Consider the following 14,886-nt stretch of genomic DNA (forward strand, 5'->3'; position numbering starts at 1 on the left):
GGCCCGGGGCCACGCGCTCGAGTTTCAAAGAAGGTGCCCGCGCGTCCCCCCGCGGCCAGGAGAGAGCTTCACGTCCCTCAGCTTCTCCTGGAGGTAAAGGCGTTGCTCAGGAAGGGCGCCATCGAACTCGTCCCAAAGAGGCTTCGGGGCTCCGGAGTTTACTCGAGATACTTCCTCGTGAAGAAGAAGACGGGAGGATGGCGCCCCATCCTAGACCTGCGACGTCTGAACAAGTTCATCAAGGCACAGAAGTTCCAGATGGTCACCCTCCAGCACGTCCTGGGTCAGCTGGAGGAAGGAGACTTCCTGTCGTCGTTGGATTTGGAGGATGCCTACTTCCATATTCCCATCCTAAAGGGGCACCGAAAATTCCTCAGATTTGTGGTCCAAGGGCGTCACTACCAGTTCAAAGCCCTCCCCTTCGGACTACGGTCAGCACCCAGGGTATTTACCAAGTGCCTTGCACCGGTGGCGGCGCAGCTGCGCCGCGAGGGGATCCACGTCTACCCCTACCTGGACGACTGGCTCATCCGAGCCAAGACGAGGGAGCTCGCCGTGGAGCACACGGCAAGGACAGTCCAACTTCTCACGGACCTGGGATTCTCTGTGAACTACGCCAAGTCCCACCTGGTACCCGCGCAAAACGCACTGTTTCTGGGAGCGAAGCTCGACACAGTGTCCCTTCTGGCCTCCCCGTCGGAGGAAAGGACCAGGTCCATCCTGGGCAAGGTACAGCGGATGTTGGCTTCCGACGCGGCCAAGGTGAGGTCCATCAAGTCCCTCCTCGGAATGATGTCTTCTTGCATCTACCTCATTCCCATGTGCAGGCTCCGGATGTGCCCGTTGCAGGAGTTCCTGGACGCGCGCTGGATCCAAACGACGGGCGGCTTCGAGGAGAGGATCACACTCGACGAGAGTTTCCGCCGAGCGGTCCGGTGGTGGGGCACCCGCGCGCATCTGACGGCGGGCATGGACTTCCGGACCCCAGACCACCAGGAGACCGTGACCACGGATGCCTCCCTGGAAGGGTGGGGAGCGCACACCGAAAATCTGCACGCGAGAGGCCTCTGGCTCCCGACGGAGAAGTCCCTCCATATCAACGTCCTGGAGCTCCGTGCAGTGTTCTGGGCCCTCAGGTCCTTCCTTCCGTCCCTCAAGGGCAAGGTGGTGAGGATCTTCACCGACAACACCACCTCCATGTTTTACATCAGGAAACAGGGCGGAACCAGGTCCCCAGCACTGTCCAAGGAAGCGCAGGACCTGTGGCATTGGGCCGTCGCCCAAAGGATGTTTCTGGTGCCGTTTCATCTGGCAGGGATAAAAAACACCATCGCCGACTCACTCAGCAAGGAGCTGCGCTCGTGCCACGATTGGGAACTACGGCAGGATCTAGTGGATCGCCTCTTCCGACGGTGGGGCACACCCCAGATCGACCTGTTCGCGACGGCGACGAACTCCAAGTGCCGGAGATTCGCCAGCAGGTTTCCCCAGGCGAGGAGCATGGGCGATGCTTTCTCGTTCCCCTGGGAGGGCCTGTTCCTCTACGCGTTCCCTCCTTTGCCACTGCTAATCCGGCTCGTCAACCAGCTCAAGCGGTCACGGTGCAGGATGATCCTCGTCGCACCTGCGTCGCCGAGGCAGATATGGTTCCCGGACCTTCTGGACTTGTCAACGTCCCCGCCAATCAAGCTGCCGGTGGACGCGGATCTACTCTCCAGGGAAGGAAGCGCCATCCTCCACCACGATCCGAAATCGCTGAACTTGCAGGCCTGGCTCCTGCAGCGCTAGAGTTTGGAGGATACGACATACCGGCCGACTGCAGAGAGGTTCTTGCAAAGGCCAGGGCGTCCTCGACTCTTAAATGCTACGGACACAAATGGAAGAGGTTCTCTGTCTGGTGCCACGCACAGAAGATTAAGCCTCTACGGATTACGGCTCCCCAGGTACTGCCGTACCTGCTGACGCTGGCCAAAGCTGGACTGGCACACGCGTCCATCAAGATTCATCTTGCTGCGATCTCCCGATACACCAGAACCACGGGGCGGACGTCCCTGTGGTCTCATCGTCTGGTGAAAGAGTTCATGAAGGGACTGTTCAGATCGTTCCCGCCGGTGAAGGCGCCGGCCCCGGCGTGGGAGCTCAACGTGGTGCTGACCAAGCTCATGGGACCTCCGTTCGAGCCTCTGCACTCGGCCCCGTTGAAGTTTCTGTCGTGGAAAACAGCGTTTCTTGTGGCCATCACCTCCGCACGACGGGTGGGAGAGATCCAGGCCCTTTCCTGCAAGGCCCCGTACTTGACTTTTCACGACACGAGGGTAGTGCTCAGGACGCACCCCTCCTTCATGCCCAAGGTACCGTTGGACTTCCATCTCAACGAACCCTTGGTGTTGCCTGTGTTCTTCCCGTCGCCTTCGTCGCCGGCTGAGAGGACTTTGCACTCGCTGGATGTGGCTAGAGCGCTGAAGTTCTACGTGGACCGCACGAAGTGTTTTCGGAAGACTTTACAACTCTTTGTGAACTTTGGACCTGTCAATCAGGGGAAGGCTCTCTCGAAGGCTTCCATTTCCAGATGGCTCTCCGGCTGTATCATGTACTGTCATCGGTTGGCAAACTGACCGCTGCCTGGCCGTCCGAGAGTCCATTCCACCAGAGCGATCGCAGCTACCACGGCGTTCCTTTCTGGTGTGCCCATGCTGGACATATGCAGGGCTGCTACTGGAGGTCGACGCACACCTTCACGAAATTCTACTGCGTCGATCGGGATTCCAGGGAGGAGTCCAGGGTCGGCCAAGCAGTGCTGCGCAACCTGTTCGCCTGAGGTGAGCCTGGTGAGGAGGTAAGATGCTTAATGTTGAGTTTGATGTAATGCTTAATGTTGAGCCTTTGCCACCTCCCGTGGTTGTGCATGTGTGTACTGCTATGTATTCTTTATTCATGAGCATGTGAATCCATGCCAGACCCCATGCTGGAGAAGGAACAAGTTACTTACCTGTAACTGTTGTTCTCCAGCATGGGTCTGGCATGGATTCACATGCGAACCCTCCCACCTACCCCTCTGCGGCTCTTCACTTGGCCATACTGCCACTTCACGTGCTTCCAAATCTGAAGATGGCTGCCGGAGGCGGTGCTTAGGTAGAGGGCAGTCATTGGCTGTGGTCAGTATGACGCAGAGACCAGTGATTGGTTGTTACTACGAAAGACAGATCAGAAACAAAACTGATACTGGTTTTTTTTTCTTTACCGAGGATTCCCAGCCTGACGACGGGGAATATTCATGTGCATGTGAATCCATGCCAGACCCACGCTGGAGAACAACAGTTCCAGGTAAGTAACTTGTTCCTTTCCTATGTAGTGTTTGAGCTCGGGAAAGGTTGGGAGGAACTGAGGTATGGGGCGTAGTGACATGGTATATGCATGGTGCCTGACGTCACTTCCGGAGCCGATGATCAGAGCTGACTGAGGAATCTGATGAGCTGATGAGGAATCTGCGGGAGAAGAGTCCATAGAAAGAACATTTGGGTAAGGTAATTTCTCCTTTAGAGTTACGTTTGTTTATATGAATACATTAATGAGTTGCCTAGTGTTCAAGTATGTAAAGAGTTGAGACTGATGGCACCGCTGCAGGAAAATCGCACATCAAGTTAACTTTCATAGTTGCTTGGCTCAGATGCATAATTTGAATGTTCAACAATGAAGTGATTGTTATAACTTGCCGCTTTAGTAAAATGTCTAATTTCCTGCCTCCTTAAAATATTTCAAAAATGTCTATTGCCATGCATAATTCTTCTTTGTCCATTTAATTTTGGTAAAAGAGCGGGGTAAGAAACGCACATCAGATGGCAGCAAAAATTCCTCTGCTGACAGCTCTCAGATTGATGAGCACCAGGAGGGCGAAAACACTGAAGCGGACAAGACCCAGACAGATAAGGTATGGTAGTTTGGTTGAATAGGTTTCAAACTCTTCTACAAAATGTTTTTTACTTTTCATTGGCGTTGTCATGCTTGGTCAAAGTTCCACTTGTCTGCTAGAACATACATAAACAAATTAACTCTTTCCTCTCAGTTCTTTTTCTCCCTCCGTCAGGATCTGCATTGCAGACTTATGTGTTAATACTCGCCCTGTCCACTCCTCTTTTCTCTTCCACTCTAAATCCAGAATGTAACCTCAGTCTTGCTGCACACGCCCCCCTGACTTTTTCCATACAATTGCAATGTAGAATGTAACAATTGCCCAGTAAATCAAATAGTGTATCATTTTGGCCCGATTGTGCCATGCCACAAGAGTGTTGTAAAAATACAGACAAATATTAGGGGTATGTACTTTTTCTAAATGCTCTTTGTAACCTTAACAGTAAATAATTATGACCTCACAATTGAAACAATGAATTATTTTCATTGTGTGGCTATTTAACTTTGGGCTTTCCCTTTGCTTTAGAGTACTGCAGTGTAAACAGTGATTCACCCAAAGTTAAGACATTTTAGGTTGGTACTTTTATGTCGGGTTTATGTAATGAAAACACAATATAAAATGTCAAAGAAATGTGTTTTCTTTAATGGTTTAAGTATTCCTCAAATTTTAAACATCCTCTGTCAAGAAACCGAGTCAGATCAATATAAGGTGTAGTTAAAAAGTGCGATTTAAAAGAATACAGATGAATTAAATAATGTTACACTTAGTGGGCCAGCTAAGTAAAATATAACTTGACAACGGGATGATTTGGCCCTCGAGTTAAAACATTAAAGTCTCTGGGTTTTGTTATCCTGAATCCGGCGATTCCTTCGCGTGATATATCCGTACATCCCAGTCACACTTCTTCCTTGGGTCTTCGTTGCGTATATTCAAGTCCTCTACTTGTATTATATTTGTATTTTATTAAATGTTTATAGCACTTGGCATCTAAATGCTTAACAGAGTAAAGTGCAGTATAATAAAATGAACTTGTAAAGAAACAAAACTAACAGATCAGCGAGAAAGATGATGGGTTTTGAGACAGGTTTTTAAAATTGGAAAAGAGGATATGAAACGTAGAGAGAGAGAGGGAGAGAGTTCCAATGCTTGGGCCTAAGCAGAGTAAGAGCGGAAATGGGTTGGTGCACTGGGGGTACCGGGAACAGTTAAGTGAAAAAAAAAACAGATTGGGAACGGAGGGAACAGGCTTTGGAATAGAAAGAGATTACGGAAAAGACAGAAAAGGAGGCACAAGGCTGTAGCAACATTTAAAAAAAATACTAAGGATGTTGAAGAGAAGACGACTTTTAAAAGATAGCCACTATAGAGAGGCAGGGCAGAAGTCATAGATTTGCAGGGGGAAAGAGTGCAGAGTACACAGATCAATGAATGATAGATTGAGTGATGGAGAGCAAGGTGAGGCGACGGAAGACCAAAGAGGAGAGATGAGCAATAGAATAGTTCAGAGAAAACTAGAGAGGAGGTGAGGAGTTTGAATGAAGAGAAAATAAGGAACCACCATGCTTTCTGGATGTTAAATGATGCTGATAGCGGCAAGAACGTGAGATAGAAGAGATAAAGAGATTTGAGAGGAGAAGGAAATTGAGGAATCCTGAATGACGCCAAGATTTTGTGCCGAAATAGAAAGTGTAGTTAGGGGTAGGAGGCAGAGGAAGTAAGGAGTGGGAGAGGAATGGTAGAAGCAGGAAAGAAAAGCACCTCAGTTTTCAAGGGATTAAGGTGGAGGTAGTGGGAGGACATCCATAACTGTATAGCAAGATGACAGGCAGTCAAAGGAGAGTGAATGGAGTCAATAAAAGAGGTGAATGATAGGAATATGTGTGTAATCCGAATAGAGGTGATTGGAAAAACAAAAAGACGAGATGATAGAGCAGAGAGGAGAGTTATAGAGAGAAAAAGAAGAGGACAGAGAAATGAGGCTTAGGGAACACTGTGTTGGAAGATGGGCAAGGTGGAGGAAGAGTGACCAGCCAAGAAACGAAGAAGGGGCGACCTGAGAGATATGAGTGAAACCAAATGAGAACAGAGCCCTGAAACCGAAGGCCAGCAAGAGATGAGAGAAGAATAGTACGGTCGCCCCATGTAGAAAGCGGCCGAGAGAAGGCCGAAACATGGGAATAAAGAATACACTCCAGACATGTGTAGAGAAAGGTGAGAAGAGAGATTGGGCGTAAGTTAGAAGGCAAAGAAGGTTTGAGTTTAAGCTTTTTCAAAATATGGAGGATTGAGGCATGCTTAAAGTAAGAAGGAACAGTAGAGAAGGAAAGTGAAGTGTTGAAAAGAACAGTGAGATAAGAAAGTAGTGTAGAATATAGCAGAATTTGAAGGGAAAGATGATCACCAGTGGAGGAGGTAGGATGAACCTCTAGCAACAGCAGAGGATGTATCCACATCGGTGAGGGTGGAATGTAGACATCACAGAGGAAGGAAAGGTAGTACAGCTAGAGGGAGAGTGTAACAAACCAGAAAATACCACTAGTACACCAATCAAAGGATACAGGTAGGTATTCAAAAAGGATAGACTTGGAGTCGTCCCTGAGTGACTTGGGGTAGAGCGACGTCCGTCAATATTAGACCTTCCAACTAATGTCACTTTCTGGCTGGTTAAATTTGACAGCCAAAGAGAGTAATCAGTGGAAAGGGTGTGTAAGGAACAAAAACCACCAGACTGTGAAAATAAATAAAGAATGACTTTAGAACCTTTACCACAGTCAAGCATCAGCTATTAGTCTTTCTAAAGTACACTAACCTGTGATTAGGACAGTCACAGCTAGAATCCAATAAGTCAGTAGGTATTCCAGGGAACAATGACTGGGAAGGAAGTTAGTAAGGGAACTAACCCGAATGGAACGAGGGCCACACTAGAGTCGGGTTGGTACACTTAGTGTAGCGTCCATAGAGTCCATTGCACTTAGTCCTGCATGGAAAACCCCAAAGGTGTAGTGGGGGTAAATGGTGACTGATAATGCCCTTGTAGGATCCGTGAGGTAAGGAAAGTCCAGATTGGTCTCAGAGAGATTGAAGGTAGTCCTAAACTAGGAAGAGTAATGGGATTACAGCAAAAAGGGACAATTGAACTTCCTTTAACATAAAAGGACAACCTGAATTAATGGACTGGGAGAGGAGGCGGATCCGCTCACAGTACAAGGAATTGGAATGGCGGAAAGCCAAAATTAACAAAGAGCAAGGTTGCCGACTGTTAGCCCAGCCGGCTGCTCCGAGTGGAATTTGAGCACCTGAACAATGGAAAGATGCACCGCAGGGGAACGCGGTGTAAGGCTGGAGTTGCGAGAAACTGATCTCTGAGCTCCGGAACGCAGGTAACAGGATACGATCAGATGCAGCGTTACCATTAACACTCCGGGTTAAATACTTGCCACGTGACCACTCGCGTAGTACGCGTAAGCATGGACATAGTAATGTTGATCACGTTAACGGAACATCACATGACAAGACCCGAGTGTAATGATGAAGGTAATTCTAGCCGTGAACGCGCATGCAGGGTGAATCGAACGTTACAATGCATTGTGCCTTAATAAAAGCGTTTCCCCTGAAGTTTGCTATTCCCTGTGTGGCAGCCGACGTGCTGGGTTTGACTGGACTGCCAGGCATGACAGAGAGGCAGAAGTGAGGAAGAGGAGGAAATAGAAGAACGATTGGGGAGATTTTTTATGTAAAGTAGTTAGCAAAGTCAGATGTCGCGAGGGGAGAAGATGACACACGATCAGGAGGAGGAGAAAGAATGCGATTTAGGTTCTGGAAAAGACAATGATGAGTCAAGTGAGGTAAAGAAAGAATGGAAATGTTTAACGTTGAGGAGTAGTGTCATAGGTAGAATGGAGAGTAGATAAAAGGGACAAGTCAGTCGCTGCCACAGCAACGCCGCTCAGCCTGTCGCAGAGGAGCGAGTGGCCCGAAGAGTCAGTGGCATCCAAGGCAGAGAAGGCCTATAAGACTGGGTAAATGCAACAGTGGGGTAAAGAAAGTCAAAATAGTCGTTCAGGGTAGGGCAGAATCAGCAGAAAGCGAGGGAGGGGAGAGTAGCAGCAATAACAAAAGAAAAGGAGGAAATATTAGTCGATGGTCACAGCGACATAAGGTGGAGGATGACTGAGAAGAGGAAGGAAGAGAGGAGAAGAAAGACAGAAGGGAATGATCTAAGTAGTAGATTGGGAGAGGTGTAACTGATTCAGAGATGGGGATAGTGGAGAAAATAAGGTCCAGGGAGGAACCTGACATTATGATATATGATATGATATGGCATTTATAACGCACCGATACACAGGTGTTTCAAGGCGCGACGAGGCAAGGTGGGGGAACAATGGGAGGACAAACAACGATCCTACTAGGCCAGGTGTCATTCAGATCGCGCAAGTGCATGGGAAGGGGGGAAAGGAAAAGTGCGCAAGGGGCATGGGAGAGGGGAAGTGCAGTACATGGGAAGTGGAATACATATGACACATAAACAGCCAGCTAGTGGCAGGTGCAAGGAAGTGCAGACATAAGTGCTAGTAAGGGGACTGAAAGGATACAGAAAAACGGTCCCCATGCCAGGGAGGCAGTGCAGGTGGGTAATTGACGGGGCCTGGGCCAGAGATCAAAAGGGTGGCCAGGTAACCAGGGCAATTACGGTCAGGAATTCAGCAAGGGGGGGGGGGGGGAGAGAAAGCAGAAGCAAAGAGGAGGGTTTTGAGGTGTTTCCGGAACCGGAGATGGTTCTCCTCAAGTTTCAGGGAGGCAGGAAGGCTGTTCCAGAGAGAGGCCCCTGCTGAAGAGTGATCTGCCACCAACTCGTTGCTTGGAGAAGCGACTGACCGTAAGGGAGTTGGAGGCAGATGAGCCAAGAGCTCGAGAAGGGAGATATTTAGGTAGAGAGAGTTGGAAGGTATTTCGGTCCCTGACCCCAGAAGGCCTTGTGTACAATGCAGAGGGTTTTGAACTTAATCCTTGCAGCCACTGGGAGCCTGTGCAGAGATTTCAGTCCTGGAGAGATACGATCCCTGTTCTGGATAAGTTGCATAGGGCGGAGAGTAGAGGCAGGCAGATTTAGATAGAGGCTGTTACAGTAGTCCAGCTTGGAGAGGACCAGGGCTCTTGAGACAGTGAGCCTCTGGGGGAAGGAGAGGAAAGGAAGTATACCTCTAAGGAGGTATGAGAAAGTTGAGTGGGAACTTGGAGAAGTGAGTAGACATAAAGGCTAGAGAGGAGTGGTAAAGGAGCATGAGTAGAAAAGAGGTGAAGGTTAAAGTCCCTCAGGAGAAATAGAGGGCAGGAGAATAGAGAGGAGGTGGTCAAGGTCATTGCAAAAAGTTGAAACAAGACCAGGAAAACGATAAATAACAATGAGAGCCAATGAGGGGCAAGAGAAGAAAGAATAGGGGTACTCGAAAGATGAGAAGCAGGGAGGATCCATGGGAGGAGAAGAAGCAGCTGAATGCCAACACCACCATCATGTCCAGAAGGGCGGGGTTGGCAGAAAAAAGAAAGACTGGGCAGAAGAGAGCAGCAGGCATGGCAGTATTGGAAGGAGACGGACAACTTTCTGTAAGGCAGAGAAAGTGAAGATGGAGGTGAGAGAAAATATCTCAGGCAGAGCAGGCCTTATATTTGCAACATTAAAGGTTTGGGACATGTCAACCAGACAAGGATAGATGAGCTTAGCATAGCTGTTGGGAAAAGTCTCACCAACCCAGTCCCTCCAATTTATCACTGCGGTCTGGACACTCGGTTGGGCAGGGCTTTCCCGGCCGAGGACCGAGTGGTGAACATCTTTCGGATGGTCAATGTCCTCGAATCCCAGAAACATTTTCTCACCTCGGCTTTACTGTGCCTTTGGCCCTCATTGTCTCCTGCATCCTAGTGGTGTAGGAGGTGAATGAAGGCTGAGTTTGGCATAAAAAGGACAGTGAGGTTGAGCGCAAGGACCTGTGTGGTAAGGTGTGGTGTGAAAAGCGCTGCGGTGAGTGTAGGTGTGGGGACTTGCCAAGTCTTCCACTAATGGAGACAGAAAAAATTTGTTTTTACAAACACGGATTATAGTAAAATTGGTGTATATTTAATCAGCACTGGAGTAGCCGGACACGTGTTTCGAGTGACTTGCTCTTCTACTGAGGCTGCAATATAGGTTTCCTTTGATTAAAGCACCAATTAATATGGTAAGCAAGGAAGGAATTGGAATCTTGGGCTTCACTTAATTGTGCGATTGCAAGAACGATTGATAATGCGTATTCGCGTTAGCACTGCAGCGTTTCCGCTGCATCTGGGAGAAGGAGGCTGTGCATGAGTTTGCTTCAGTGACTTCTCTGTTGCCATTGGTCGCAGTTTCAGGGCCACATGTCAGACCTTATGCAGGTCGCCGTTCAGGTGGCTCAGGAACTTGCGCGGTGAGCCGTTCAAGAACTTGCTGAAAGGTGCATTGTTTCATCAACCTTTGCCCCAGGTGATGGTGGTCACTGACACATCTTGCACTGGTTGAGGTACTCATCTGTCAGACCTGGCTGTGGGCGGTCTCTGATCTCCCACAGAGTCTCGGGAACACATCAACTTGCTGGGGCTGAGGGCAATCAGGCTGGCCATAGTCCCTTTCCTCCTCTCTGTGAAATGCAAGACTGTGCTGGTGCTGACGTACAACACAGTGACCATACACTACCTCAACAAACAAGGTAGTGTGGGGTCCTTGCCTCTGTGCAGAGAAGCAAAGCGAGTATGGTTCTGGGTTCTGGATAACAGTGTCTCTCTGACTGCGGCTCATCTGTCCGGAAGAGAGAATATCACGGTTGATGCTCAAGCACACATACTTCATCTTCCCATGAGTGGAAGCTCTTCCAGAAACGTTCTGGAGGAGATCTACGTCCTTTGCAAGCTGTTCCGACCAGGGACCTTCCTCGCCATGGAGCTCTTGGGGTACGCACTGATGGTTGAATAGACGTTAGAACTTTATGCTTTCCCACCAATCCCTGGCAATCCTCTGGTTCTCAGGAGGCTGCGCCTGTTCGGCATCACGTTGTTCTTGATCGCTCCAAATGGGCCTGGAGAGTGTGGTGTGCTGTGTTACTGGATATGTCTTTCTGCCCTTCCTAGTGCCTTCCGAAGAGAGTCGACTTGCTTTCCCAATTGGGGGGGGGGGCGAGTCCCCCATCTGAACCTCAGCAGCCTGAACTTTCATGCTTGGCTGCTAAAATATATCCTCGTGGTGCTTCTTTCGGCTAGGTGGCCAGCTACAAAATCCATTTATGACTGCAGGTGGCATACATTTTCGATTTGGTGCCAGAAGTGGGATCTGAATCCTTTATCCTGCCCTCTATTCCCTGTGTTGGATTTTCTGCTTTCCTTGGCCCAAACAGGCCAGCAGATTGGCACTGTAATGTGTTACGGAACAGGGCTTGTTTTTTCAATCCCCACTGTTTGCAGTTTTTGCGGGGTTTGTATAACCAGTTCCCTCCACGCCAGCTTGTCATTTCAGCGTGGGATTTAAATTTAGTTTTGATGTTCCGTTTGAGCCCCTCGATTCCTGTTCTATTAGATTACTCCTCCTTATTTTATTTAACCAGAATCCGAGATGAACATGTGTGGTTTCCCCCGCCACCCCGTTCCAGCTTGGTTCATACAGAAAATATACAAAATGTGTCTCTCCCAGCAACCGTTCTACGCAGATAGCTATGTGACCTATGATGCCATCTCATCTTACAATGTCTGTTCTTCGTATTCTCTACTGCACCAGCTAATGACTGCCGTCATAATGCACAGTCAAGGTGGCAGATCATCCGGGGAGGTTTGCAGATCATTAAGGAGAGTATTCAAGGCCCATCCCCAGGTCCTCAATTCCTCCACTGCTCCCTGGCCCTTGCGTGATCTGCTTCGCCGCTGCCCCCTATCTTTGTATGTCAGACAACCATTGTGCCAGCAAGGGGCCTTTTGGGCATTTCCAGGAAATTGCCATTCTCTGCTTCGCTAACAATATGTTGGATGCTGCTATTCTCTTCCTGTGCCCCCTCGTCTTTCCTCCTGGCAAGATCCTTAGTAAACAAACATTGTGGGGAACAGTCCAGATGGCCTCCCAATAGATCATGCATCTTAGTGGTCACTCTGTGCCAAAAGACTTGTACGATTGGACACGCCCATACCATGTGCCAGTAACCTGCTGAATCTTGTTTGCAACTAGGGCATTGGTTTGAGTTAATGGGGTGGATCATATGCAGTTTATGGGGAGCCATATCTACCCGGTGCAATATATAAAACTGGATTAATTTGAACACCGCGTTTCTGGACACTTTGCTAATCTGTAGGCATATGTTTCCCTGTTACTTCGCCTCATTTTTCCCATTCCTTCCCCTCGGACTTCGTTTCAATGTCCCTTTCCCATTTATCTTTGAGCATTAGTTGGGTCTGGGCTGTACTGTCATGTAATGCCGATTATAACTTTGATGTGACATGTCTCTCCTTACCTATGGTATGTATAGTGTGAAGGATCAGTGTGATTGAGGGCTCTTCTTGTATAGTGCTCCACCTGGATGCCAAGGCCTTTGTTAGCCTTGTGTAATTCAGGAATTGTCCCCTGGCCATCTGGAATTTCTCAGCCCAATCCGTGAATCATAATCATTTCACCCCATCAACGAGATCTCCGGCTGTGTGACACCCCACTGATATGCATTTTTGATCGCTGTCACCCTAGTGTCAAGGGTGTATCGGGACTGTAGCCTTCACCCAACTGCAGCTTGGTGTGCGGCCTATTCTACGCCTTTCTGACCACCCTGGTTAACCAGGATGTCTCTTTCCCGTGATCTCTCTCTCCAAAGTAGTTCCATTGCTGTGTGATTTTTGATTGGGATAACCATTAATATTCAGTATTCTCCTGCATCTCTGACCTCCCATCTGGTAGCGTGTTGTAATTGCGATGCTAGGAAATATTACTCGAAATTAGCACGTCCTCTATGTCTTTGGAATTCACAGGTCCTCTGCTGCTATATAAATGCTCGTAGTATTTCCGAAAAGCTGTGTTTATGCCCCTCTGTGTTTTAATGAAGGTACCTTCACTACCCTCAACCTGTGGGTGTTTTCTTCTGAGGGGCCAGGCCAGACAGCGTCCTGCCTTGCCCCCCTCCCTGTGAATCTGCATAGTTTATTGTGCATAATCGTGCTTCCCCAGTCATTTCTGTGCTTGCCATTGGGGAACCCTTTCCCAGAGAAATTTGCTCGCACATGATGAGCCTTTTGCCATATTGACCTCCAGCAGCCTGATCCAGTCTTCCGCCCCCTTGAAGGTTGAGTGGAGTATAGCCTGGATACCGTGGGAAGTGCCTAGATATTTTACCCAGCCCGTAGCTTTAAATGCTTCCCAGAGCAACCCATAGTTGCCCACTGATCCTTGCCCATCATCTGACCAATAGACCTCTTCCTGGCCGGCCGAGAGCCCATTTCACCAGAGCTATTGCAGTAACGACTGCGTTTCTCTCTGGTTTTCCCCTTAACGGCATCTGCACGGCTGCTACGTGGAGGTCCACCCACACCTTCACAAGATTCTACTGCGTCGACCGCTATTCCACAGAGGTGTCCCGGAACGCCAAGAGGTGCTACGCAACTTGTTTACTTGCAGTGAGTCTGTTCCACAGGTGCATTGCTTCTCTTGAACCTTGACACCTCCCGTTGTTGTGTATATGTACTGTTGTTTAATCGTATTCATAAGCATATCCATGCCATACCCCATGCTGGATAAGGAACAAGTTACTTACCTGTAACTCCTGTTCTCCAGCATGGGTCTGGCATGAATTCAGATGTGAACCCTCCCTCATTCTCCTTTATGGCTCTTCTTGGTTCATACTGCTACTTTACATGCTCTACCAAATCTGAAGATGGCCAACAGGGGTGGAGCTTAGGAGGATGAGTATCATTGGCTAGGGGCACTATGACCCAAAAGACAGTGGGGGTAATTCCGAGTTGGGCAGTAAGGGTTTACGGGCACCGGTAAGGATGCTGGTACCGGTAAACCCATACCGCCCTATTCCGAGGTCCCTTAGCGGGTCCCAGCAGGAACGACTGGTCTGCCCAGCTGTTCTTTGCGGGACCCGTTAAGGGACCTTGGAGCTAATAACGGGCCCGCAATTTGCGGGCCCGTTATTCGCGCCTTCCCCATTCCCAATGGGGAATGGTTTACTGAATGGGGGCTTACCGGGTCCTCCAAGGTCGGAATGACCTGGTAAGTCCGCATTCAGTAAGACCGGACCCGGACCCAGGTTTTGAGGCAGCCATGGCACTAATAGCACCATGGCTACCTCCAAACTCTTACTGACCCCTAGTGATTTGTTATAGAGGAGACCACCGCTTTCCAGTCTAAAGCGAAACTGCTTTCTTTTTTACTGAGGATTTACAGCCTGACGATGGGGAATATTCATGAGCATGTGAATACATCCCAGGCCCATGCTGGAAAACAAGAGTTACAGGCAAGTAACTTGCTCCTTTTATCATATATGGGATGCTTACGAAGTAATACTATAACCTGGGAAGGATCACCATTTTACACAAAGCTATCCATCCATTCAGTGATAGTGATAACACCTTCCAGAAATCTGCTTCTTCCCCTATTCCCATCAGGACCAGCTCGCCCGAGGGAGCGGTAGACTCCTGCCAGCGGCTGGCAGACGTTCTTCACCAGCTGGGTTTTTCCCTCAACTGACGGAAGCTGGACCCGCCCAGAATTTGGGGTGCGCGGGGACATGGCTGTGCAGAATGTTTTCCACACACCCGATAGGCTCCTTTCCAGCCAACTCGACCTCCTGGGAATGGTGGTTCCAGCACTTCCTGGGGCTGATGGCACCTTTCATGCTCACAGTGCAGCTTGCCCGCTCAAGACGCCTCCAGCTCCACCCAGCGGCCAACTTGGGATCACGAGATGGGGTCTCAGTCGGACAGGATCCCAATAC

The 14,886-nt window shown here is 49.1% G+C and overlaps 1 protein-coding gene across 5 annotated transcripts in view; it reads left to right on the forward strand.

The window, feature by feature from the left end:
• The window catches only part of FANCD2 (FA complementation group D2), a 2,923,540-nt gene that overhangs the window by 1,726,194 nt on the left and 1,182,460 nt on the right, over positions 1-14,886 (forward strand). For all 5 annotated transcript variants that reach the window (XM_069644087.1, XM_069644091.1, XM_069644090.1 and 2 more), the window contains one exon: positions 3,813-3,928. In XM_069644087.1, the coding sequence (XP_069500188.1) occupies positions 3,813-3,928 (116 nt within the window). The remainder of the gene's footprint in view (positions 1-3,812; positions 3,929-14,886) is intronic.

The sequence above is a fragment of the Ambystoma mexicanum genome, chromosome 2p, assembly GCF_040938575.1.
Source record: "Ambystoma mexicanum isolate Mex_15411 chromosome 2p, UKY_AmexF1_1, whole genome shotgun sequence".
In the NCBI taxonomy this organism is placed as follows: domain Eukaryota; kingdom Metazoa; phylum Chordata; class Amphibia; order Caudata; family Ambystomatidae; genus Ambystoma; species Ambystoma mexicanum.